At 41.6% G+C, this 27,086-nt stretch overlaps 1 protein-coding gene across 1 annotated transcript in view; it reads right to left on the bottom strand.

Annotated features, from left to right (window-relative positions):
• SYNE1 (spectrin repeat containing nuclear envelope protein 1) overlaps nt 1-27,086 on the bottom strand; it is a 2,319,318-nt gene that overhangs the window by 1,853,859 nt on the left and 438,373 nt on the right. The window contains exons 5-6 of the mRNA XM_086926873.1: nt 11,685-11,768; nt 4,492-4,512 (exon numbers count right to left, since the gene is read on the bottom strand). Coding sequence (XP_086782999.1) covers nt 4,492-4,512; nt 11,685-11,768 — 105 coding nt within the window. The remainder of the gene's footprint in view (nt 1-4,491; nt 4,513-11,684; nt 11,769-27,086) is intronic.

Below are 27,086 nucleotides of genomic sequence, written 5' to 3'. Positions count from 1 at the left end.
AGATAAGGAGGATCCTTGTGGGACACCAAGAGTAACTGGCACGGGTGTGGACATGCTGTTGTTAGTTTTGAATTTCTGGGTCCGATTCTGAAGGAAGGAGGTAAACCATTTGAGTACTGACCCAGAGATACCCATTCTGAGTTTCAGCAGGTCGAGTAGGTTCTCGTGTTTGACTGTGTCGAACGCAGATGATAGGTCGAGTAGGATGAGGAGGCAGGTACCATTTTGGTCTAGAATTTGGAGTGCGTCATCGATTATGTGTGTCATGGCTGATTCAGTGCTGTGGCCTGCACAGAAGCTGGATTGATGTCTGTTGAGGAGGTCGTAGTGATCGATGTGTTTTGTCAGTTAGAGGTGGACACATTTCTCTAACAGTTTGGCTAAGGTAGGGAAGTTGGAGATGGGGTGATAGTTATTGAGGTTAGTAGGGTCCGCTGTGGGTTTCTTTAGTATAGGCAACACTTGTCCAAGAGGGAGTCCGGGATAGATCCTTGTTGGTGAGAGCTGTTAATGATTTTGATCCAAAGCGGGAGAAGCCACGGGGTGAGGTCCTTTGCGGCGTTTGCAGGTAGAGGGTCCGAGAGGTGATTGGAGGGCTTCAGAGTACTAAGGATCTTGCCAATGGATTCTTCCGTGTAGGTATCAAAATATGCCCAAGTAGCATTGTTTTTTAGTGTGATGGATGTTTTACACTAGGGGTTGGAGTATAGGTTTAGGTCAGCAAGAAGATCCTTCTTGATGTTATCTGTTTTTAGATTGAAGAAGGTGGCGAATTCTTCACAGGATGGCATTGTGCTGGTTGTGTTATGTGTTCGCTGTGGTTCATCTTTGGATTGAGTTTTGATTAAATCAAATCGTTTTTTTGGTCGGTTTTTTGCTTGGTTTAGTTGATGGCTAAAGAAGTCGGCTTTCTATCTTTTGATTTTCCTGAAATAAGCATTGCTTTTTTTCCTTAGAGTAGTGATATGTATAGCTGATGGGGCGGATCTCCAGTTTTGTTCTGCTAGTCTCATGTCTCGTCTATCATTGTTAAGAAGACCGTCGTACCAAGGCTTTGAGCTTTTGGAGGAGACTCTCTTTAGCTGAAGGGGGGCAACTACGTCGACTAATGTAGCCATTGAGTTGAGGTAGTGATCGGTGAGAGCCTGGGCATCGTTGTTGCCGGTGGGGTGTATGAAGAGATTGTAGCTGGGAGAGGGAGCGGAAATAGGATTGACGTTCTTCAGGTCTCTTTTCCAGACCTTAGGTTTGGTGGATTGGGCTGGGTAGAGTTTCACATGCTCATTGATGAAGAATGTGATAATGCGGTGGTCGGACCCGTCACAAGGTTGGATTGAGTCGAGTTGGATGGCATCACCTTTGGAGATAATGAAGTCCAGGATAGAGCCTTTGTCGTGGGTGGGGCTGCTGCAGATTTGGGTGAGGTATAAGGTGTTAAGGAAGTTATTGAGACAATTAACCACTGAGTCGTTTTGGTCATTCTAGTGAAGGTTGAAGTCGCCAAGGAATATTTGTGTGTTTTGTTGACCCGAGTTAGTTGTGATCAAGTCCATGAGGTGTTCAGCGAAGGTGAGGTTGTTCCCTGGTGGGTGGTAGATAATATGTAGAGAGCATACTGAATGCCCTCACTCTTGACGTCAAGGCAAAAATATTCACAGGAGGAGAATATAGGAGAAATGGCTCTGGTTACTGAGAGGTTACTACGATGAATACATGCTATTCCACCTCCTGTCCTGCCAGACATGTCTAATCTGATGATGTGGTAGTTGGGAGGAACTAGAATGTCGAGGAGGGGGAGGAGGATTCTGTTATCCATGTTTTAGTGAGTATGGTAAGGTCTAGGTCATGTGCGATAATGAGGTCGGCTATGTCAGAGGCGTGTCTGGGGGCAGATCTGCAGTTAAGTAGAGTGCATTTGAGCCGGGGGGTAGTGAGGGAGGCGGAGGGGTCCAGAGTGAGGGTGACTTTCTTCAGATTGTTAAAGATGGTGCCTCTATTATTTGGTGTGGGGGGCCTGTGAGGGTTGGAATGGATGGTGGGGATGGGAAGGTAGGTGTGGGTCATGGGAGAGGTTGCGTAGGAGTGCAGGAGGGCACATATGTCATAACGTGTCAGATGATTGATGCATCGGCGAGGGCGGTTGGGAGAGTTAGGGGCAGGAATGGAAGTCCAATGAGGGGGATTGTGTATGTGTAGGTGTGTGGGAGGGGTGCAGTGTTTGTGGGGTAGGTGGGTACTAGGAAGAGAGGGGTGTCTAGGTTGACAAGAGAGTAGTTCTTTGAAAGTTTGAAGCTCATCTTTGATTTGGAGAAGGGTGGTCATAATCTTGTCAAGGGTGAGGTTGGGAACGGTAGTAGTGGGGGTAGTACAGAGAGGTAAAGGTTGAGGGGGGATGACTCGTTGGGTGTGAGAGCTGAAAGGGGCGTAGAAAGAGTGGGGGTGGGAGGTGGATAGAATGTTGGGTATGTGTCAGGGGTCGGTGTGGAGGAAGTTAGGGTAGGAGGTGGAGGGAGAGGAGGTGAGGAGGGTGTTTCTGAGGTGGGAACATAGGTGACTATAGTAGGGGGTGAGGTGGTAGAGACAGGGAAGGGGAGGGTGTTAAAGGAGGGCGGGGGACTTGTACAGGATCCAGCGGGGGGAGCTAGGAGTGTTATGGGGGAAGGGGGCGGTAGGGTGACGGTGAAGGAGACGGAGACACATATAAAGCACTATTCAACACTCTCTTCTTCAGTACATGGAGCCTTGAGGAGGACTACCCTAAACTCAAAATAAGACAGATCAGCATGAGTCTCACTTTTTTCAAGTTGCACAAAAAATCAGTGTTGAGAACCAATGTGACTAATGGCATGTTCACTTCCAAACACTCAGCAGTGCATAGAATCTCGCCCACCATTCTAAACAGTCATCTATTCCCCGATGCCATGAGTTGTCCAATGTATAATCAGCAAAATACTCTATATAAGTAAGGCCATTGCTTTTGTTCAACTCATCATACATCAATCTATCACCCATTCCTTTCCACTCAAAATGGCATTGTTCCTTGGAACCATAATCTTATCATCTGCATTATGCTTAATAGAATGTCTATTACGAACAAATGAATACAAATATTAATAGGTAAACAAGCAGTACATTTGTAGTTCCTTACTCTTTTACCTTTTTGAGTAGTGTGCTACTTGCCTTTCCCATCTATCATGTGATTAACACACTGGTGTCCTGGGGTGGTAGTGGATTTACAGTATTTCTTGGGTATTATTGGAATTCTGCAGGTAGGTGTGAATGGTTGATGAAGTGGGTTTGTTGGGCAAAGTTTGGAGGTGGTAAGAAATTCATCCTGGAGTGAGGGACTTACTCAGAGACACAGGGAGAATTTTGGGCTGCTGGACAGTAGGCATTTAAAGGATGGGTAGAGAAAGCCTTAGGGTGCAGTGTGACTCAGGCTGATTGTCTGGCATATTGTTGTAGATACTGAAATTGATAGTGGTGATAGTGTATTTGGTGAAATTGCTTGTTGTAACCATGAGGTTGATTTCTCACGAAGACTTGCATGAGTATTGTTGTTGAAGACTGATGGTTTTTCCAGATGGGTGTGGCCATGCCAGCTGCATTGTCTGAAGGATACTGTGTCAAAGCATCCTGTCTGATCATGATTTATTGTTAAAAAAAGGAATGTACATTTGTCTAATAATATATATTGCATACACATTTGAAGAACACACTGAGCCTTGTCAGTATCATTAATGCAAAGTAATGTTGGTGATAGGGGACTGGTATGCGGTATGTTTTGTAATTTTTGAAAGATGTTAAATGAACTTCAACTGAACCATGTGTCACTATACTAATTATCCACCCAGGTGGTGTGGAACACAGGGGTATCCCATTGGATATTACCCATCACTCATAGAGTAAGCAGCTCTATATACAAGCATCATGACAACATAGGTCCTGCGACCAACATTAGCCATCGCAATACTGATAAAATTTTTAAAAAAGGTATGCTAGTTAATGCATTATAAAAGCATTAAAAAGCAACGTCTTATATGGCCTTTTGTAATGATAAGCACATTTGATGGTACAGGTTAAAGCTGAATTGTTTAAGGTATTTACATAAATCCATGACACATTTTTAAGATAAATATGTAAATGATTTCCACTTAGATTTATTTAAAATAGATCTTCCTATGTGGGTAACCTAAGATAACTGGCATGAATCTGGCCATCCTGGAACTTAGACTCCCCTGAACCATAGGACCCAAAATGTGGCCACTGTTCACATTTATAAATAAAACACCTACAGAATTCTGGTAACTGTAAAACGTTATACTGCAGCATTTATAAGCAATAATCATCATATTTCCTTTAAGAAGCATTTCCCATCTAAATATTTAGAGCATGCAGCCACCTCTAGGACAGGAAAATCGCAGGCAATGTAATGGTCCTTATAGGCAAAGTTCTCCTGGTTTTGAAAATGGCAACCAATGCTGTACTAACCGGTGATCCTCTGTATAGTGACTGCCAAAGGAGAGCACAAAGAGGAGAAAGGGGAATGTGTTACATTAAGCATGGTTTTCCCTTTAGAAGTCTAAAAATAGTTAGGGCCATCACTCCCAGTATAGCACGTGCAGCAAGCGACTTTAGAAAATAAATTTTGCAAATCAAATGTATTTATGCCAAAATAAGGGATCTTGCGCATGCTAGGTCTTCTCACCTAAAGCAGCATCTGTTATTAAATGAATAAAAAATCCCAATATTTATAATACATAACTCGCTAGGGATATTAAAGATACTTGGATTTATCTGAACAGAATTCATCACACGCTATTATCTATTTGAGTTCTTTAGGATTGAACGTTTTTCAAAAGACAGATATGAAAGGTGGCAGCAACCTGAGGGCACTATCCAATCTCCAAAACAAACAAATGTTGCCCATGGTCAGTAAAGTGGCTGGCAAAATAGTTTTTGGCCTAGTGTGGTTCACATCCTTGCACCCGCCATAATTGGCTGTTAGTTTTACTTTCTAAGTAAATCCAGGTGACCAGCATCAGTCATAAATCCTATACTTTATATAGGATCATTCCATAAAACATAGTTTTGGATCAGTGACTGTGTCCTGAATCCTTCGGACACATGCATAAGCAACAGAGTACAAAATGCTTGTAATTCAGCTTCTACAGATTTTAAATATGCCCATAGAACACAGCCATTTAAGTCCACTTCAAAATATATGGTGAAAAGACCAATTTTATCCCTTTTAGCCCTTTGTGGCTTAAGCACATGCTGATCAGAAACAATGTAGATGCAGGACATGCAGTTAAACGAAATTGGTTCTAGAGTCAAGTTAAAGTATGGAAAGCTAAAAGAGAGGTACGAGCAACTAATAATAGCAGAAAATTGACAAAAAGTAACTTTTCTGTATGTTATTAACATTTTGCTATAATGAAACTCATTATGCGTACAAGGTACAATTGGTTTAATTCACACACTGTTGCATTCAAGTATATCTTGGGTGCAAAAACAAGTGATTTGAGCATTCGTTTCGAGAACCTCAAACAAAGAGTCAGGATCTGTAAACAAATGTTTACATACATAAACCGAACTTATTTCAGCACACAATGTGGTAGTACAGTGGATTGTCCACATCCAAAATCCATTGATCACACTTAAGTGTGTATGCATGTGTGTATCTATGAGGTGTTTAAATAGCACAAACCTAGCTTGAAACTCTGTGAAATGGGAGAAATAGGCATGCATTGTCAGAATTGGAAATTAAAGAGATCATCAATCTATCTCATGGGGAATACGGGAATACAAATCTCCACTGTAAAAATATTATCCCTATAAAACAAAAAATAATTAAATTTTTACAGGCAAATTTACAAATTCACTAAATCTACTGAGGACAATGAACAGGAGTAAATTCATGTAAGTGTACCCATGAAAGCCAAAATCTCCATGTTTGCTGCTGGGAATTTATGAAATCTCCAAAAAGCTGCAAATTTGTGTATTTTGGGTGTGGCAGCAATGAGTGTAATTGTGATTTTTTTGCAAAGCTGTTTTGAATCAGATACAACGCGAATTACAAAATAATATAAATTAACAATTTCAAGTGAGTTTTATTTAAAACAGAAACTGCCATCAGCAACTTAACATTATGCTAAATATTATGTTGAGGATCTTCCCTTCCAAACAACCCCACCATATGGCCTATTGGTGAAAGACAAATAATGCCTTTAGAATGTCATTATTGCTATATGAGTCTACGTGTATTTCTTGCTTAACCTCTTCCATGCGTTCGACAGCCGGGTGCCGTCCGACGTCACGGTGGGCATGTGTGTCGGACGGCCGGGTCCGTCTGATCTGCACATGCTTGAAATTCATTACAAAACATTGTTTTCTCTATTTAAGTTTTTAAAGTAACATATTTTGTTGAAGACCCATCTTTGTAAATGTAAGTGAATTCCTGTAACATACATCATATAGCTATACTTCATAATTGAAGTAAGTCAGTTTAAATTTATTTTCAAAATCAATATTTATTTGAAGACTCTTTCTAAGATAATTACTGTTGTAAACAGCATAACAATATTGTAAACTAATGGGCAGCCAATAGAAGATGGGTTTTTTTGAAAAATGTTGATGCATCAAGGGACTATGATGGCATCATCAACCACTTAAATGAACGTTGAGTGCTTTTGCAATGTTGCTATGATCCATAAATAGCATAAACTGTTAGTAGTTAAGAAGAAACCAAAATGTTTTATTTGGAATGCTAAATAACGACAAAGCTACTTGAATGTTCAGTTCATATGCTCTTATTATACATTAGCAGAAAGGAATACTGAAGCCACAATTTTAACTCATTTTTCTGGCTATGTAGAAAGTAAATGTTAAGCAATTATGGATCCAATATTTTAAATGTTGGGTCACAAAGATGTCAGTGTTTATGCATACTTCTGCTTCCTAACCAGACCTTCATTTCTGTGGCGATGGTCGCAGTGCAATATGACCATTCTTTAGAATTTGCAGAATCTTGTTTACTCTACAAAAAAGAGGCGGGATTTGGACTATGAATCTCACCTAATATGTAAATGTATGACACCCAGAGTCAGTATCTGATCAATTTTTTGCTACTGCACTTATATGGTCTATTGCCAGTTAGAAGGATGATTGGGACACTCCTTTCAAGGACCCCATCGCAAACTCTACTTTGTAAGTAGGAATGGCAGGATTTCTGACTGCAAAACCTGTTTGTAAAATATGTTTTTAGGTGACTATAAGGAACATATTCAGTCAACGATAATCCCAAGAACGCTTTATTGCTGAGCAGCACTGTTCATGAAATTATTATATCTCACCTGGTTTATTGATGGAATCAAAATAATTGTTTATTGTTAGAATGTAGATGGAGTCTTATGGATGCAGTGAGTTCTGATTAATTTTTCTATGATCTTAGTGTGAGCCACTTAGAGGCAGATTCATCATTGCGTTGGGTTGCCCTTGAGCTATTCAAGGGGTTGCAAGTGCGACCTAACTACTAAGTCAGATTGATCAAGCCATGCAAGGCCATCTAGCATGGCCCTCCGTGGCTTGATAAATCTAGAGTAACGCAACACATCGCAAATCACTGCATTGTGTGTTCCCACAAATCCACCCATGGATTTTGGTGCATTCCCAGATCCCCTTTTCGGATGGTGAAAGCAGTACTCGAGTCCCAAGATACTTTAGAGAGAAGGGCAAATACGACCCCTTATCAATATTGTTAGGGGTCTTACTGAAGAAGACCAGCTATATTGTAGCTTATCCTGGAATCAGAGGTAATAAATACAATATTTAGGGAGGACAGGTGCCACAGTGGTAGGAGACTTGATCCCTATCAAAAGAGAGAACTGGATGAGGTGCCGCATTTGCCTGTTTACGGGCTTGGACTTTAAGGGTAGAGCCCTAAAACTGTATAAAAGACTATTTTGCCATCCAGGTTTGGCCAACTCAATATAAGTAAGGAACTCCCATATACATAACAATATTCCGGCATCAACATTTAGCTAAATTCAATTAATTTTTTCTTAAATGATCAAACTAAAGTAGATTAAAACCCAAAGATCATTGTCCTGAAGAAGATGGAGTGTATCTATTTGCGTCCACTGAAACAAATTGATGCTAAGTTTTGCTGAATCCAATCGCGAGGATGAGCTTTTGAGGGAAAATATTAATTTTACGAGTACTGCTTAATGTTAATTTTGGATTAGCATCTGTAACAGTTATATGTGTATCGTTCACAATGGTGCTCGCGTTTGGTGTTTTGAATGTTATCTTTCCTGTGTTTTTATTTAAGTGTGAACCACTGCGCCTATTGCTTTGGGGGGGGAAAGCGATAAGGTTTTTTATTGAGTATTTTTATTTGTGATATGAACGTTTTCTCTCTGTGTTTATATTGTGAACATATATTGCAAAAGAGTTGGACATTTGAATGTGATTTTTATCTGATGAATTAAAGCTTTATGTACATTTCTTTCTTGGTGATATATGTGTTAGTTGAACCCCTAGGTGAGCTGTGTTTTTTCCGACTGCATTCCAGATTTACCATTACTGATAGACCTGGGAATGCATCAAAATGCTACGCCTCCACAAGGGAGGAGTAATGCAGAGAAATATTTTTATTTCTTTCATTTTCTTCTCTTTCTATGTGTGCTGCATTCTGCAGGGTGACTGCATTGGCAGAGGGTAGCACATTGTGCGCCAGGACAGGGAAAGGACATGAGTGCACTTTATAATGGTAAATACCGCACATTCCTGTCCTTTCCCTTTCACAAAGCGCAGCGTGATGGCCTGCTGTGCTGCGTGAAAAGATTGCAAATCTACCCCTTAATATATACATATAAATCATTAATGCTCTTCTCACTAGCCCTCTCACACTAGATTAAAAAAGATCACCATATTGTTTCCTTATCATAAATGGATTAACCCTTCTTTCTTTTTACTTTGTCTCATAACGAATAACTGATCACAGAACTTCTACCAGTTTTGATTTAACACGTTCCGGATTATGCACCCCGTTTTTAGATACTTCGCTTCTCATCGTGTAGCACCATATTCACTCTTTATTAAACACCCTCAAGAGCACGCAGCGTTTTTTGTGCTACACTTTTTGGTATTGCGGTTATCTGCAATTTTGCGCTCAGTTTCCACTTTTTCAAACTACTGATTTGTGCACATCTTGGGTTTTCCTTTCCTTTCTTTTTTGTCTTTTTTTAGGCACAGGTTTATGGTTATGGGCTGATAGTGATTGGTAATTTTCAGAGAATTATATCTCACAGTTCACCAATCTTCATAGCATTCAGCAACAATCCCATCCACTTCTATCACCACCTAAGGATATGTATTTTATTCCTTCCTGTATATTATGAGGTAACTTACATAACAATGTTTTTGATTTTGTGTTATAGTGTTCCCTGAAGAAGGGATTTTCAATACTGAAATGCATTGGGTATCTTCAATGGACTTTTCAAGGAATTTCTTCACAGTGTTTAAATAAGAAATTTTGTTTATGTTGTCTTGAGAAAGAACTTTGTTGTTTTGAATTAGAATGCATCTGCATTTGTTGTATTTTGCTTGATCAAGCAGTACACATGGAACAATTCCAACTACAACTAAACAAAGTTTAATTATGACCTTTAATTTGAATATTTGAATGTATAGTACATTGAAAACATGCATAACATTGTTTAGTGAATTTCTGTGCTGTGCGGGCAGGCATCAAGTGTAGGGGCACTTGTGAAGTATTCAGATTGTTAGCAGAGGGAGGCAGCCTCTTTCCTGATCAGCACGTAAACAAGTGACAATTTTGGTTATAAGTACACATTTATTGATTCAAACTGTTTATAATCTATCTGTAACAGGTTGTGCGTGACACATTTCAAGTATACAATAGCATAATATGTCACAACCGGCTAGGCATCTCTTAGTGTGGAGAAGTGTGGCTCAGTGGTTAGAGGCGGCAGACCCGGAAGCTGGGATTGACCGTGGACCAGGGTTCGATTCCCCGCCTCGGCGGGTCTTGGGCTCAAAAATTCCACAGCCTCGACAATTCTCGCTCCGGTGCCTACTCAACTCACGGGGTCTCACTCTGCAACTCTGGGCAATAGCTTGCTTAATCTCCACGACGGCCCCTTGCGGCGGGATGCCTGGCTTTCACCCTGTGGTCTCCCTGCCGGGGCCTCTCACAGGGGAATACCAGGATGGGTTCCCTAAGCAAGCGCCAGGATGCCCTTTGGGTGACAGGTTGCGCTATATAAATACACCTACATAGTGGGCAGATGCTTTCAGAAACCACCTAAGACAAGAGGTTTGATAAATGTCTCTCTCAAAGTGAAGGTAGGCATAAATAATAAAGTGACACGCCCTGTCTCACTTTTTGCTGCAAGTGATAGCACTGAGGGGGTCTCCAGCACGCAGTAGTGTCTTTCTATCTTCACACACGCCCTAGTCTAAAGCCCAAGTGTGCCTTTTTCCTAAATTGTTGGGAATAATTTCAGTGGTGTTGCTTTTCCTGTGAAGACAGATTTTTCCCATCCAAAACAAGACGTGGATAAGATAATGTTATATTCTTAGAAACGGAGCTGTTTTTCCATCCACAGACAGGATACTGCATTTGTTCTGTGAATGACTGAATGCTGGTTTCATGAATTTTTACTGTTGATATTGATTATCTCTGAGGGACAGTCCAGATCATGGTCTATGGATTGACTTATATTCTGTGGTGACACCTATTTCTGCTGCCTTTGGAGAAAAGATGTTGTTCCTTTAAGTTTTTTGTTCCTTTAAGTTTTTTCTCCCACATGCCCTACAGACCACTTTCTTCTTGAAAGAAGTTTGTGATCCTATTGCCCGCTCCAAAAATGTTGACCAACATTCTTCCTCTACCTGCAGTGTGTTAATTTCGTGGGAAAGCAGAATTAAATGGGTAGAAAATCTGTTTATGACCTAAAGTAACCAAATACATGGGGCTGATTGATCTTTCCAAAACTTTTTTGAAACAATATTGCAATTTCCTGTCAGTATATGGCTACTAAGATGGTTCCACATTTAAGAAAAAGTTATGATTTTAAGATTGTCATTTACATTGGAGAGTTAAACCACAGAATCACAGCCAGGTAACATATGTCTGCATTAAAAAACAGCAGTGTTTCACGTTTGCAACAGAAGCGGCAGTTGCATGGTATACTGTTTGCATAAGGTGCAAAATGTAAAGCAAAAATTATCCTCATGCAATATGTTCCACTCCTGAAGGCAAAAGCATAGCTACATTTATAGGTGTAAATCCTTGGTGCATCAGGGCACATGAACATGTTTTCTACTTTAATTAAGTTGTTTATCTAAATTCAGAGGTCCATGGCGAACTGTAAAATAGACTCCTGAACATACCCATTGTAAATGCTGCAGAGTTACATTGATGATGATTTTGCTAGTGCTTTTTTTGCAAAAACATTTTTGCTAACCATAACTTTCAACTTTTTCACAGCACCGAGTCAGATACATTTCTATAACTGTTGTGACAATGCATGTCTCATGCCGATAGGTAATCGTAGGGGTTAAATCTATGTTAAAGCATTCTGGGTATGCCTTATCATGCATTAGCAGTAGGAAGTAACACATTTGTGTATTGAACAAGTCGTAGACAAACTAACCCGTCTTCCCTCCAGGAATTTAAGAGCAGTTCCAATATTGGACACCCAATGGATTCGTCTTATCTGGCGTCCCTGCTCACAAGGCTGAAAAAGGGAAAGAAAATAGAAAGGAAAACAGTCAATACCTGCTAATAGACACTTATTGTAATAACTCAGATCACTTTCTAAAATCGTTACGGTCAACATCAAATATGCCACAGCAAGGCTGCATATAAATTCCACACTCGCTCGTAAGGCAGGAAAATGTGTATTGTTTTATTCAAAATATTTAAATAAATAATGTATGGAGGTTTATATTTGAGTAAAGGGTTAAGTTATGGTGATCAAAGAGTGACATTTTACAATTCATAAGTCAATCATGTGAACTCTCAAATAACGAGTCAGTGTAAATTATGCCAACAAAAGTGGACAATAATGAGAAGATTATTTATTATTCCGGCCATGGTTTCATGTTTTATTAGTATTCTTCTATCATTTGGAGGAGTACATAAACCATTACAAAATGGTAGCATTTGCATAAATGCTCTGCAGCATGACTGTCTACCTTTTACTCTACAATCCCGCTGTACCAACGTTTGAGGTTTCTTTGCCAAGATGGATACTGAACAGAACTTCCTACTGGGGTTTTTATGGATCAGAAGAACCCACATCTAAAATACGTTTACAGTTCAGTGCCTGGTTCCCTAACTCAAGGAGATTCAGTTCCAGGGACTCACTCTATGAATAAAGTCGTAAAAAGTTCCCAATAATGCATAAGAAAGCTAATGCTTGAGAAAAAAAGTCCTCCTGCAGTAGTACCACCAAGCCTGACCAAGTTTATGCCATAACTGTTGTTAAAACAATATCGGTTCGCAGAAAATATGCAAACTACAGATAGTCACATTTCTGTAGAAGTAAGCAGTAGCAGAGCCGGTCCTAGGCCTTTTGAGGCCCCGGGCGAAAGGGAAGATCTGAGGCCCCTCTAAGTGCCTTACTGCCTGCGCATGTGCGCGCAGCGCTTTTCCTGCATTTCATATCGGGCCCCCTGCGCTGCGGTCTACTCTGTGGGGCCGGCGGCGGGGCCCCCTGAGCGCGAGGCCCTGGGCATCTGCCCATACCGCCCAAGCCTAGGACCGGCCCTGAGCAGTAGATACCAATCTGAAAATACTAGGCAAGTTGCTTCATCAGAGCTTAAAGAAACGTGGGGGCAGATTTACTAATAATTGGTGCAATAAAATACAGCAAGGCAACTTGCTGTGCTGTGCTGTGCTGCACTGCGTCAAATTGAGAGGGCAGGAATGCACCATATCTAATAAGATATGGCGCATTCCTGCCCTCCCTCCGCGCTGGTGCACTTGTAGCTGCCAAGCGCCAACAATGACGCCCTTGTACCATGGTGCAAGCTTGACTGAGTTAGAGACAGAATTATTTTTGAGTAGAAAGGGACGTCTTCCTGCACAAAAAATAATTCTTTGAGGCTTTTTCTTCTTTCTGTGTGTGCTGCATTTGCACATACAGAAAGAGGGAAAAAAGTGGAGAAGTAAACATACTTCTCAACATTATGCCCCTGCTGGACGCATGCCTAGGTTTACTAGTAATGCGCATGAATCATCCCTGAATCTGGGAATGAGCCAAACATAATAGGTGTATGCTTGGGAACACCTATGCTATACTCCTAGAATGCCTTCCCAGGGCACAGTAATGCAAGGCAGTGACTTTTGCAGCCTTGTGTTACTCCAGATTTACTATGGCATGCAGATCGACCCAAGGTAGTTCTGTGTGATATAGTAGATCGTACTTGCGTCACCTTGCAATCCTTGCACCTTGCAAGCCCTCGATAAATCTGGCCCAAGATGTCTTTAGAGAATGACTTCTATGCCAAACCATAAAATAAAGCAGTACCAACTTATAGGTAACATGATAACTTAATGAGATAGTCACAATAATTAAGACAGTATTTCCGAAAACCTTCTTGAAGTCTTCGGGGCCCATTAGGATGGCGGGCGGGCCCGGCATAAGTGCGGGGGTCCCATGGGGGGTATTAGGATGCGCCCGCCACAGTGGCGGGTGCATCTTGCATGTTTACCATTGCGGCGGGCGGTGCTAAAAGCACCGCCCGCCACAATGGTAAAAAGTACATTGTACATTGCAAAGCACAACGTGGCAGGCACCACGCGGTGCCTGCCACGTTGTCCTTTGTAATGCAGGGGGGTACCATAGGTACCCTCCATGTGCAACACCCACCCCCCGGAGTCCCTGGGGGCCCGCAACGGACCCCCAAATCAGACTCTGCATGCCTTTCCATGATGAGGCATCAGATTTAGCCCATTGTAATATGGCTGGCGGTGTCTGATAGGCACCGCCACCATATAAACCCTTTTCCGCCCCGGTCGCAAGGCGACCGTGGCGGAAAAGCGGCAGACGGTCTCTTCATCCGCCACGACTCCCCAGCCATACTAATAAGGCGGGGGGTAATTCCGGAGCGGATGGCGGGCGGATTGCCCCCGCCAGGCCGGCGGTGACCACCGCTGGCCTGGCGGGGGCAATCCTCCCGCCATTCTTATGGGCCCCTTAGTCTGTAGCAATAATTATTTTGCAGACCTTCTAACTTAGGGTTTATGAAGTTCAATTCAAATAGGGTGTTCATGATGCCATGGTCAAACAACAAGCAAAATCATGTACTGGTTCAATTCATTATTTGACATCATCTTAAGAGACTGGATGGGGTTATGTCCAGAAAAACATTTACGTCTAGAGAACAACCATTTTCATTGCATAGGCTTAAAGGAAAACACTTTCAGTATAAATAAAAAAAATGGTTCACAGTGCTGTCTGTTGAACAAGATAATAAACAAGTTGACATTTTTGAGAGGCGCTGTTTTATTATCACAAAGGCTGGATGTTCATATACCAGCAATTATTTTATTATCTGTTGAATTAGTGTTACAATGTGCCTGGCACTTTTTCCCACATACGTGGACAGTAATACTTCTCGGACTTTCTTGTGACTCCGAAATATTTGAGTACATTGAGATTCTTTGCACAATCATTAGTAGCACACATGACAAAATAATATAGTTCAGGTCTAATTTAACCCTCTGCAGACCATCACCTTCAACATCGATCTACACAGTGTTTAGACAAGGTGCTTGCATCGCCTCGTTGGTAGTATCAAATATTTGTTGCGTCCATTTAGTAGATCTGCTGGAAGTAACGAACCATATCCAGACAAGGAAAAATGAATGAAGCTTTAGAGCTTTCTCTTCTGGGTGGACAGATTCATTCCATAGTAGACATTTTCACATGATGATAGCATGCCTAAAAGCCAGACTAGGGAGAGGTTTCTACTACTACTATAAACTGTTGCTGATTTGAGGACAACAGGAATAAATGTAATTGTAGATGGCCCTCTTACTTTTTTTTGGACAACGTAACCATTCATTATGTAAAAAAGGTACAGGGCTGTATTACATATTAAGCCACTATGAATTAAAGCTTGTGCTTCCACTCATTGGGACATTTACCTTTCGTTATTGTACCACAAACTGGAATACCACTTTGGTCTGTGAGCATTCTAATAACTACTCCAGCTACCTGGTATTGCTTGTTTATAAAAAAAAAAGCATTGGCAAAGCCAATAGGTCTCGCCTATGTGAGAACTATTGGCTTTGCCAATGTCTTTTAGCCATATTGTACAACATCATGGCTGCTGTTCAGCACGGCTAAAAGTTGGTGGTGTGGTGTAGAGTAGAATGGCAAACAGGAGAGTGGTGCAGAGGGGAATGGAATAGTACAGCACAGAGTAGAGAGGGGTAGAGTGGTGTTGAGTGGCATAGAGTAGCATTACGTGGAGTGGTGTAGGGTAGAGTGGAACAGAGTATAGTAGAGTGGTGTAGAGTACCGTGCATATAGTGGAGTGGTATTGAGTTGAGTGACATAGATTAGGGTGGTGTAAGTAAAATAGAGTAGAATGGAATTGAGTAGAGTGGTGTTCAGTGGAGTGTTGTAGAATGTTGCGGAGTGGAGTGGCATAGAGTGGAATAGAGTTGAGTGGCAAGGAGTTGAGTAGTGTAGACTGGAGGGGCATAGAGTGTAATGGCATAGAGTGGAGTGCCATAGAGTGGCATTGTGGGGAGTGGAGTGGCATAGAGTGTTGTGGCATAGAGTGGAGTGGCATAGAGTGTAGTGGTGTTGTGTTGAGTGGTGTGGCGTAGAGTGGCATAGTGTAGAGTGTCATAGGTTACATTGGTATAGTGTGGATTGGTGAAGAGTAGAGTGGCATAAAGCAGAGTGGCATTATTGGAATAGAGTAGAGTGGAATGGAGTGGCATAGAATAGAGTGACAAAGAGTAGAGTTGCATGATGAAGAGTGGGGTAGAGTGGAGTGGCATAAGGTGGAGTGGCATGGAGTAGCATAGAGTGGAGTGGCATGGTAGAATGTGGAGTGACATGGCAAAGAGTGGAGTGGCACAGAGTAGAGTGGTGTAGAGTAGAGCAAAGTGGCACAGAGTAGGTTGGAGTAGAGTGGAGTACATAGTGGCAAAGAAGAGTAGGGTTGAGCAGAGTGGGATAGAGTAGAGTGGCATAGTTTGGGGTGGATTGAAGTAGATTGGTGAGGAGTGGTGATGAGTGCCTCAGTGTGGCCTTGAGTGGTATAGAGCAGAGTGAACTGGCATAGAGTGGGGGGCATACCATTGAGTGGTGTGGAGTAGTGTAAAGTGGCATAATGTGGTGCATAAAGTGTAGCATACAGTGGCAAAGAGTACAGTGGCATAGAGTGCCATATAGTTGCATGTGGCGGGGAGTGGAGTGGAAAAAGTAGAGAGGCACAGAGTGATGTGGAGTAGAGTGGTGTAGAGTTGAGTAGAGTGGAATAGGGTAGAGTGGAGTAGTGTAGAGTAGAATGTGTAGAGTAGAGTGCAGTGGCATAGAACAGAGGGGAATGGAGTAGAGGGGTGCTGTGTGGCATGGAGTGGAGAACAGTGGAGTACTGTAGAATAGAGTGGCATAGATCAGTACAGTTGTGGGTAAGTAACTAATACATCAATAGAGAAGGCAGATAAAGTGAAAGTGACATAAATAAGAAGCCATATGCTCGCATTAAAATTAGGGGAGTGCATTGCAGTTCCAGTAAAAATAGTAAAACTAATATACATTTAAACAAAATAGTGTGTTACAAATAACAAGATGTGGAAGAATACATGTACTTGGTATGTGCTCCAGGGAGGAGCTAACACAAGAAAGGAAGGGAGGACTACAAGATGTAAGCAATCGAAAGATTGCAAATGAGAGACACAAGGAAAACAATTCAATTGTACACATACGTCTTGTAGCACAGCACTTGCGCTGTGTAGGTGAGACCTAAAAAGTATAGCTGTGGTTTTCCTCTTGGCTTGTTATCTTTCCCTGAACTAAATTAAGAACCATGTTTAGCGTCAATGAAATAGCCATTAGGTTCAGTGGCTTGAGGGGGAATATTGGCTCAAGTATAGTCAACATATTGCTCATTGAACAATAACTTAAACGTACCCAGAACAAACTTTCTTGGAAGTAACCTCCTTCCTCAGTAGTACCAGACAGGGCACTAATTATGTAGAGCGTTCCTTCACCAAAGACAGACAGGCTGAGTATTCATGGCAGAGGTAGGGGTTCAGATTGCATACAACCCCAAAACAAAAGAACTAACAGAACCGATCTTGTGTGTGTTCGTAAATATCCTCACTGAGATGTAGGTGATCATGCTATGCTTTGCTGGGCTACATAACCCACTATAATGCTTAGTCTTGATTTAATTTCCAAATCACCATCAGACCTACGTAGTTGGTAGTAAATGGCTCATCACATGATATATCATTTTCAATGATACATAAAGAGTTGGTTGAAATTCTATTATCATTTCTACATATTGTTCCATGTAATTCTGTGCAATAACCCATAAAATTTGTCGCAGCTTTGAAAGTAAATGCCCCCTTAGATTAAATGTATTTCATTATAGGGTTTCCAACCTACATCGGTACAAATGTTCAATTTCTACTTTCCCAGTAAAGCTTTTGTAACAATACCTTACAATAGAATTTCGAACAGAGAGATGCCTATGATTATTTCAATCTGCTCATGTTTGGATAAGATATGCAGAATACGAAACTTTTCTGGAGTCACATATATGCAAACCTTGTCACATATTAGGGGAAAATGAGAAGATCCAAAATATATGTCCTAAAATTGGATCATGTTGGTTAGTATTGAAATAATTACAGCTCACTGGCGTACCTGTGTACAAAATCTCTCCCTAGAGTTTAATCCAGTATTGAGACAAGTTTAGGAAGTTGAGCCTAAATATGAAAACTGAGGAAATTCAGTCATGCTTGCTTTATGTAATTAAGCATATTACAATTTCTATATTTAGCAGTTTATACTAACCTAACATTTACTGCACAGTTACACAGATATTGAACTTGTACAGGTGTTACTGTTCTTGCTAAACATAAAGTTAAAGATTTTGCTTCTTAAACTCCATGTTGGAAATATATTTGAATGCTGAATCACATTAGAGGCAAAATAAATTTGTCAGACATATCAGGGATTTTAAACATTGAGAAGCAATGTAGTAGGTGAGCAAAGATAAAAATGTATGCAATGCTGCTAACTGTATTTATATATGTATGCAGTTCCTCCAAGTGTATTTCCATAGACTTACTCCTTGCAGCAGAGTTACCAAAATCTTTGGAAGAATGTACAAACAAAAAGGGATAATGAGATGCACTACTGCACATGCACAGTTGTTTTCAATGAAGCAGAAACAATTTCTTTCAAATTCACACAAACGTAGCTTAACAATTAAGAAGCTACTAGGAAAAGCAATGCAAAAGTGCATAAAACATGCATTGTATCGAAGATGTGCTTTAACAGCTATGTGAAAGTTTAACATAAAAATATCTAGCGTTGAATATTCCAATGTTATCTCCTTAGGACACAGATAAAGAGCAGTGAAGCTAGCCTTGCTGCAGTATCTCTGTCTTTTACACAATCGGTTGATCCCAAGACAATATAATATTTTCTTTTCAGTCTGGGTTACTACAGCCTATGGAAAAGTTTCATAAAATCATGTCTTCTCTGGTCCTTGGGTTTACAATAAATATAAGAAGCACTTTGATTGGCAGTGGTCAGAAAAATGACCTTCACCAACTCCTGTTCCTCGTTGTATAGGAAATGAAAATCTGATCTTTATGATTATGTCAGTCAGACAGGGGTCTTCTTTTTTTCTCAAACACCTTATTTCCTCAAGATGTTTCTTAACCCTATCTGACAAATGTAAGGATTCCCTTTTCATATGTTCTTTAGTAAAGAGACTGCAGTCTCTGAAGGATCGCAATCAAAAGGAGAGGGTGAAACACTAAGTTGTACCTGGGGGTCGTATAAGGATCAACAAATTTACAATTTCAGCAAGATAACTCAATTACAAACATTTCAATCAAAAATACAGTTCAGCCACAGAGAATGAGAAGACAAAGGGATTTATCAAAAATTTCTCCAAGAATTTATTGTCTGTTTCTACACATGTCGTTGAATAAAAACCTCACATTTATTTATAAAAAACATTTCATAATTTAAAAAACAATGTTACAATTACACAAAAGAAAAATATGTCCAATTTGTGTAATTGTAACATTGTTTTTTTAAATTATGAAATGTTTTTTATAAATAAATGTGAGGTTTGTATTCAACGACATGTGTAGAAACAGACAATAAATTCTTGGAGAAATTTTTGATAAATCCCTTTGTCTTCTAATTCTCTGTGGCTGAACTGTATTTTTGATTTTCTTTCGTGAAATTGCCAGCTGACCTACCTGCAATCCGCGGGCTCACCAAATAGACTCCAGGAATAGCCGAACCGCCACAGGAGCAGACCCGCCTCCCGCCGCACGACTCCCGCTGACTCAGGGAGACTGCCGCAGAGTGGAGAGCGGGGTCTGGGGAAACTACATCCCCCACCAGGCACTGCGCCAATCGTCACCTCGAAGCGCCAGGAGGCGCATAAAAGCAGCGCATAGCCTGCAGAGCGGGGGAAACCTTTTCTTTAGTGAAATTGCCAGCTGACCTACCTGCAATCCGCAGGCTCACCAAATAGACTCCAGGAATAGCCGAACCGCCACAGGAGCAGACCCGCCTCCCGCCGCACGACTCCCGCTGACTCAGGGAGACTGCCGCAGAGTGGAGAGCGGGGTCTGGGGAAACTACATCCCCCACCAGGCACTGCGCCAATCGTCACCTCGAAGCGCCAGGAGGCGCATAAAAGCAGCGCATAGCCTGCAGAGCGGGGGAAACCTTTTCTTTCGTGAAATTGCCAGCTGACCTACCTGCAATCCGCAGGCTCACCAAATAGACTCCAGGAATAGCCGAACCGCCACAGGAGCAGACCCGCCTCCTGTCGCACGACTCCCGCTGACTCAGGGAGACTGCCGCAGAGTGGAGAGCGGGGTCTGGGGAAACTACATCCCCCACCAGGCACTGCGCCAATCGTCACCTCGAAGCGCCAGGAGGCGCATAAAAGCAGCGCATAGCCTCCCTCGCGGGACGCCGGGCGAAGCCCGGGCAAAGGGCTGGCCCGTTTCAGCCCGTTCCAGACTGATCCAGGCTGGGCTGGGCCACCTCCCTTGGTTCCTACCATCCAGACGCTGCCCACATCTGTTAAAGGTATTGACTATTGATATTTGAACCTTATAACAATGACTTCGACAAGGGGCTCCAGAAGCAAGACTGCACTTAAAATTGCCTTGTTTACAGGTCCTATTGACAAGTTTATTTTAACAACTACTGAGGCTATCAACCAAAACATTTCCTTATTAGAGCGCAGGGTATCCCAGGACCTTGCGATCGCCAGGAGATCTTCAATGGGCCTCATAGCAGCGGCTCTAACCCCGCTTCCATCAGCTTCTCCTATCCCTATCCTAATACAGTCTGGTGCAACAGCTCAAGTCCACTCCATTCCAAATGCTGTTGATTTGTCAGCTACCAACCTGTCGTTGGAATTGGATTCGATAGGGAGCTTTGAGACTACTCCGAACCTTGAGCTGATTCTGAATGAAGATCCTGTACAAACAACCCGGCTCAAGGGGGTGAGAGAAGGTGCTGTCCCAAAGCAGCCAGAACCCCTGAATAAGGGGAATAACTCCAAACAACGTCTCAAAACCAACAAAAAGAAAGGGCCCATCATGGCACCAATTAATAACGCCCCCTCTGGTAATAACTCTGCACCACCCGCTTCATCAAATCTACAATGTCCAATATTGGACAATGATCAAGAGGGTGGTGTCAGTCTGACTGATTGTGACTCCTCGCAGCTCTTTGCTAGATTTAGGGACTTATTAAAATACCATCTCCAACCGTTGGAACGGAGCATTATGGCAATTGAAAAGCAACTTGCCATACTCCTCGTTAAATTACCCAACCAGACTAGGGAGGCAATTAATAAACCTGGTGGGGTATCGACAGCGGTCAATTCTGGGGGTCTACCTTCTAACTCGGATAGACCGCCTGTTACGAACAAGGCCCAGTCTAAAACAAAAGAGCCTTCAACACCCATACCGCCAGTTTCAAAAAATTGTGCAAAATCTAAGCCTAAAGTAAAATCTCCAGCTCAGTCATCTGTACCTAGCCAGCAGATTTCTTCTGTTCCCCCTCCACCAGCCCCAGCAACAGCTGCCAATCATACCACGGCCAATGCGTCTTCAGAGCCATCTAAAACTAAACCCCCCATGCCTCCAAAATCCCACCCCCAGAAGGCAAGAAGAGGTCTAGACCCAAACGCCCAGTTCATCTAGCACCTGAGGTATCCCCATTTACTGTGGGCCCGATTCACAGAATTAACTTACTACTTTTGGCATTCACAGAATGCACTTACTACTTTTGGTATTCACAGAATGAACTTACTCATTTCGGTATTCACAGAAGTTAGGACTACTAACTTTAGGACGCCTAAATGCCTCTGTGAATATCGAAAGTCTTAAAATTACGATTTGTCTCAATTTAGTAGTAGTAAAGTTAGGACTCCTAACTTTAGGAATCCTAAATGCCTTCTGTCAATACCGAAAGTCTTAAAATTAGGATTTTTCTCAATTTAGTAGTAGTAAAGTTAGGACTCCTAACTTTACTACTACTAAATTGAGAAAAATCGTAATTTTAAGACTTTCGGTATTCACAGAAGGCATTTAGGCGTCCTAAAGTTAGTAGTCCTAACTTTACTACTACTAAGTTGAGAAAAATCGTAATTTTAAGACTTTCGGTATTCACAGAAGGCATTTAGGCGTCCTAAAGTTAGTAGTCCTAACTTTACTACTACTAAATTGAGAAAAATCCTAATTTTAAGACTTTCGGTATTCACAGAAGGCATTTAGGCGTCCTAAAGTTAGTAGTCCTAACTTTACTACTACTAAATTGAGAAAAATCCTAATTTTAAGACTTTCGGTATTCACAGAAGGCATTTAGGAGTCCTAAAGTTAGTAGTCCTAACTTCTGTGAATACCGAAATGAGTAAGTTCATTCTGTGAATGCCAAAAGTAGTAAGTTCATTCTGTGAATCGGGCCCTGTGATCTTAACAGGAGTACCCGAACTCACAGCAGGAACAGATGAACCTCCCTGGTCCCTTTTGAATAAAATCCTCCAATGGCTCAGTATTAATAGGCCATTACAGCCTCCAAACACCAGTAGAATATCATCTGTACGTAGAGTACCATGGGTAGGGACGAGCCCTAGGAGTATTCAGGGGGATTGTGTCATCATTACATGCGAGGATGCGTCCACCGTGAATCATATCTGTTCGTGGCCAGACCTGGAGAAGAGAGGGGGAATCAACACCCATCGACTCTCCTTTTTCTATCCCCCCACATACAATTATCATCACCCAATACCACCACCAAATTGGGTTATACCCCCTGAACAAACCTGGAATTTTGGAGGCCCATGGCTGACCCAGAAGAACAGGAGTAGGGAGTGGGTACCTCGCCCCTGGTACTCCAACAGAGGACAACCTTTGGGCGACGGGTGGCGAGGCATTCATACCAATAATAGATTTGATTGCCTCGAGATGGTTGATTGACATTATGCTTTACCATCATTAAATCAGTCTGACAATAGGCAGTTAGGGATGGACCCACGTATGCAACATGTCCACGTTAGTGAACGAGCAGTCCCTACTATTGATTGCGTACCCCCTAGTGGACATGCTGTCATACGGAAGATCTCTGTACAGGAAGGCAGCCCCTCACAACCTACCCCTTTCAAACCCTATCCCAATAACATCCAGACTCCCATTTGTAGACCTGTAGTTGGGCACCTTCAAAGTGATGTTTCATGCATCATCAAAGAAGCGTGTGTGGATCCTTGTGTCCTGAAGATTGCCCCATGTGAGAGCGCCAAGGCAGATACCCTGCTTATAGCTCAGGCCTCTCAGTCAGAGTTTGTCGCAAATGGTTCAACCGAGTACGCTGGCCTTACCCTCATCTCCTGGAATATTGCCGGAATTGCAGGGAAACTGGGCACCCCCTTCTGGCCTAAGTTTATAGGGGAAGGATTTGATATAATCCTTCTCCAAGAAACCTGGTGCCAAGAGCAAATAAATATAGAGGGGTATTCATCTCATTGCCTTAATGCCACCAAATCCAGTTCAGGTAGGGCTAAGGGGGGCCTTCTGATACTACTGTCCAACAAGTTGTGTAATTACAAAGTCAAAAGCAGCTCAAATGTGGGTACTCACAGCCAGGTAGTAAGGGTTGAATGTGGTAAGGGAAACGATTTGATCCTTGTCAATTTTTATAATAATATCTTTGATGTAACCAGAGGGAATATTTTATTTCCTTTGGAAAAGGAAAACGTAAAGGTTTTGGGCATCTCAAATAGAAGGGCTGATATCCTATGGGCAGGGGATTTTAATTTACAGCCTTGCCATTTATCAAAAGGGAATCCATGTGGTTTTGGTACAGAGATGGTTAATCCCAGGGGGGTGTGGATGTAAGTGAGGATTTTCTTCATTTCCCACATTGCCATTATGGCCCCATTCTAAATAAACTGTTAATTAAACTAGATTAATACCTGTTAAATTGTAACAAAAACAGTTTGAATGTTATTTGCCCCACCTTCACAGGGAGGGATGCTGGGACATTCATTGATCATATCTTGTATTCCAGCAACAGAGACTTCCTAAACCTATGCATTAGTGAGGAAAGTCTAAGTGATCATAATATCATCTGCGTTACCCTACCGGGACGGGGTGCAAATATAGTGACTGGAGAAACCTGTTCCACTGATATAGCTCCGATTAGACCAAATGGTCCGAGGATTAAATGGACAGGAACCAATTCCATGGCTAAACAAAGGGAGGTTATAGACAGTTGCAAAACTGAAATCAGTTATTGCCTAAAAAATGTTATTGATCCTGATTTTCTGTTATTACAATTTATCAGGATTAATACTATCATTGATGCTATTTTTACTAGGAAATCTTCATCTAAAAGAGTTGTAAAACTAGGCTGGTTTGGCAAATCCTGTACAGTAGCTCTACGGGAATTGAAGAAAGCCCTAGGTATTAAACTCCGAGACAGCAATAGAATAAAACAATTAAGGGTTAATTATAAATTGGCAATTTCCAACAGAAAAAAGGGTTTACAAAGTGAAGCATGGGATAAGTTGAAGGAAGCAGCAGAGACCAAACACTGCAAACTTTACTGGGAAACAATTAATAGTCCCTTTTTGAACACTGATGGAATCCCGGAAATAACTTCTTATGTTGCATGTGAGGAGTGGATTATCCACTTTACTAATATTTTTAACCCTGAAGGGATACCCCTAACCCCACCAGCTACTGAGCCCTCCTCCTGGATACCCTTACCCTTGGAAATAACCCTGGAAGAGGGACACGAAGGGCTTTCTAACAGCAAGGGGGGGAAGGCCCCGGGCCCCAATGGGGTCCCCATTGATCTACTAAAAGCTGAACCTGACTTGTGGGTTCCTATCCTGGTGAGGACTTTTAACTGTGCAGTAGAAGGTAATATCCCTCCCTCCTGGGGCCAATCAGCTATTATCCCCCTATTTAAAAAAGGGAGCAAATCTGAGGCTTCAAATTACCGTCCGATCTCTTTGTTGGACGCCTCAGTAAACGTCATGAGCAGAATTCTGCTCAAAAGACTAGAAACTTGGGCTACAGATATGAATATTTTAACAAAAGTGCAATATAGCTTCAGGAAAGGTATGGGCACCCTGGAGCAATGTGTAAATTTGGACCTTATTTTAAAGAAATATACTGTAGCCAAAAAGGGCAATCTTTTTTTATGTTTTGCTGACCTGAGCAGCGCGTTTGATTTAGTTGATCATGCCATTCTTTGGAAGGTTTTACTTGAGTCAGGGGCACCAAAGGAAATAGTTCATTTTTTGGCCAGGCTCTACGAGAGACTTTCTTGTAAAGTTCGTTATGGCACCCTAGGCGAATGCACGCCGTTTCTCAAAGTCTCACGGGGTATTCGCCAGGGATGCGTGTTGGCCCCCTTATTATTTTCCCTTTTTATTAATTATATTGATCGCATCTTGGTTGATACCCCAGCAGATGCCCCCCTGATCGGAGGCAAACCCGTCCCAATATTACTATATGCGGACGACGCTGTTCTTTTATCTCGTACCCAGATTGGTTTACAGCGACTAATTGACAGATTTATGCTGTTTATTCAAAACAGAAGGCTTCGCGTGAACAAATCTAAGACGTAGGTAATGCAGTGTGGGCAGTCCACAAACAAACTGAAGTCCAGCTTTTTCTTAGATAGCGACAAGATGACACAGGTAAAATCATTTTGCTATCTGGGAATTACCTTCGCCAATGACGGGTCATGGATACCCGAGTTTGATAATATCAGGATGAAAATGTTGCGAACCACTAGTAGTATTTTTCGCTTTGCATCCAAGCTCGGATCGAGAAGTATTTTAGATATGATTAACATATATAACATACGTTGTGTTTCCTCTGCATTGTACGGGGCGGGTGTGAGGGGTCATACTGAGGGCCCATCGCTCCAAAAGGATGAAAACAAGTTTCTAAAAAGACTGTTATGTCTCCCCCCCTCCGCCTCTGTCCAACTAATTTATGATGAGGTGGGGATCGAGTTCATCTCTGACTTAGCAGCCGTTCGGCCACTCCTATTGTGGCGTTCTATTTGGGCTAAGACAGAAACTCGATTCACTCAAGAAATTATTCTTGACTGTATAGGCCTGGATTACTCACTTCGCATTGAGTGGCTGAAATACATTCATTTCTGGTACAAAACCCTATTTGAAATTGATGTTCTCCTTGACCCCGAATTGGCGGTTGCAATCCCCAAAAAAGAAATCAAACAAACATTTTTAAATTTCAAAAAGAAAGGGCGAGATAAGGTGTATGGCAAGCTAGCCACCGTGAAGTTCTATAAAGAATTAAATTTAACTCCGGGGTTTCAAGCCTACCTTTCGAATGTCTCTCGACCCTCTCATCAGTTTGTACTAACCTGAGTTAGGTTGGGTATTGCACATCACCTTGTCGCCTTCCCAGTACAGAAATTAAGATCTGAGACTCTCTGCCCATGCGACAACACCTCACGCCAAAGCTGCTGTCATTTTTTACTTTTTTGTAAATTCTATCACTTTTTAAGAATAAGGTACCTAAAACCTATCCTTATAAAATACAATATTCGATCTTTTAAGAGTGCTCTAGAGTTACTATCTTCCCTAGAGAATGTGGACATTTGTTTTTTTGTTGTCACTTTTATCTTGAAATGTACAGCTGCCAGGAAGTGTATAGTGCTGCCATAATTTTATACGCTCCTGTCTGTACATATTTTCTTTTTTAACAGCATATTGTATTTAATCTCGCATTATGCCCATTGTCTGTAAATGTATGGTCCTTCTACCTTCCCTTTTTGTACTGAATTTGCTCTAGCCCTATTGAAACCCTGCTCAAAATGTACAGCTGCCAGGAAAAGTATTTTTTGTGATAATTATCTTTATTCCTGTCTGTACATGCATGACCCTTTTTTTATCTTTATCTTTTTAACTTTATATCATATTTTTAATCATGTATTGTTGCCCAGTGTATGCTAGTATATGTTTCCTTCTTTCATGAATTATCTCTGAGATCATTTGAGTCACTATGTTTTTAGATTAATCGTGTATGCAATGAATTGTTTATATGTCAATGCTTGTATGATTTGTATTTTCAAATCGAATAAAAGCTTATGACTTGACTTGATTGAAATGTTTGTAATTGAGTTATCTTGTTGAAATTGTAAATTTGTTGATCCTTATACAACCCCAGATACAACTTAGTGTTTCACCCTTTCCTTTTGATTGGGATCCTTCAGAGACTGCAGTCTCTTTACTAAAGAACATATGAAAAGGGAATCCTTACA

Source organism: Lissotriton vulgaris, chromosome 6 (genome assembly GCF_964263255.1).
Source record: "Lissotriton vulgaris chromosome 6, aLisVul1.2, whole genome shotgun sequence".
NCBI lineage: Eukaryota > Metazoa > Chordata > Amphibia > Caudata > Salamandridae > Lissotriton > Lissotriton vulgaris.
Note: the sequence above shows the minus strand (reverse complement) of the source record. Positions and strands in the feature narration are given on the sequence as shown.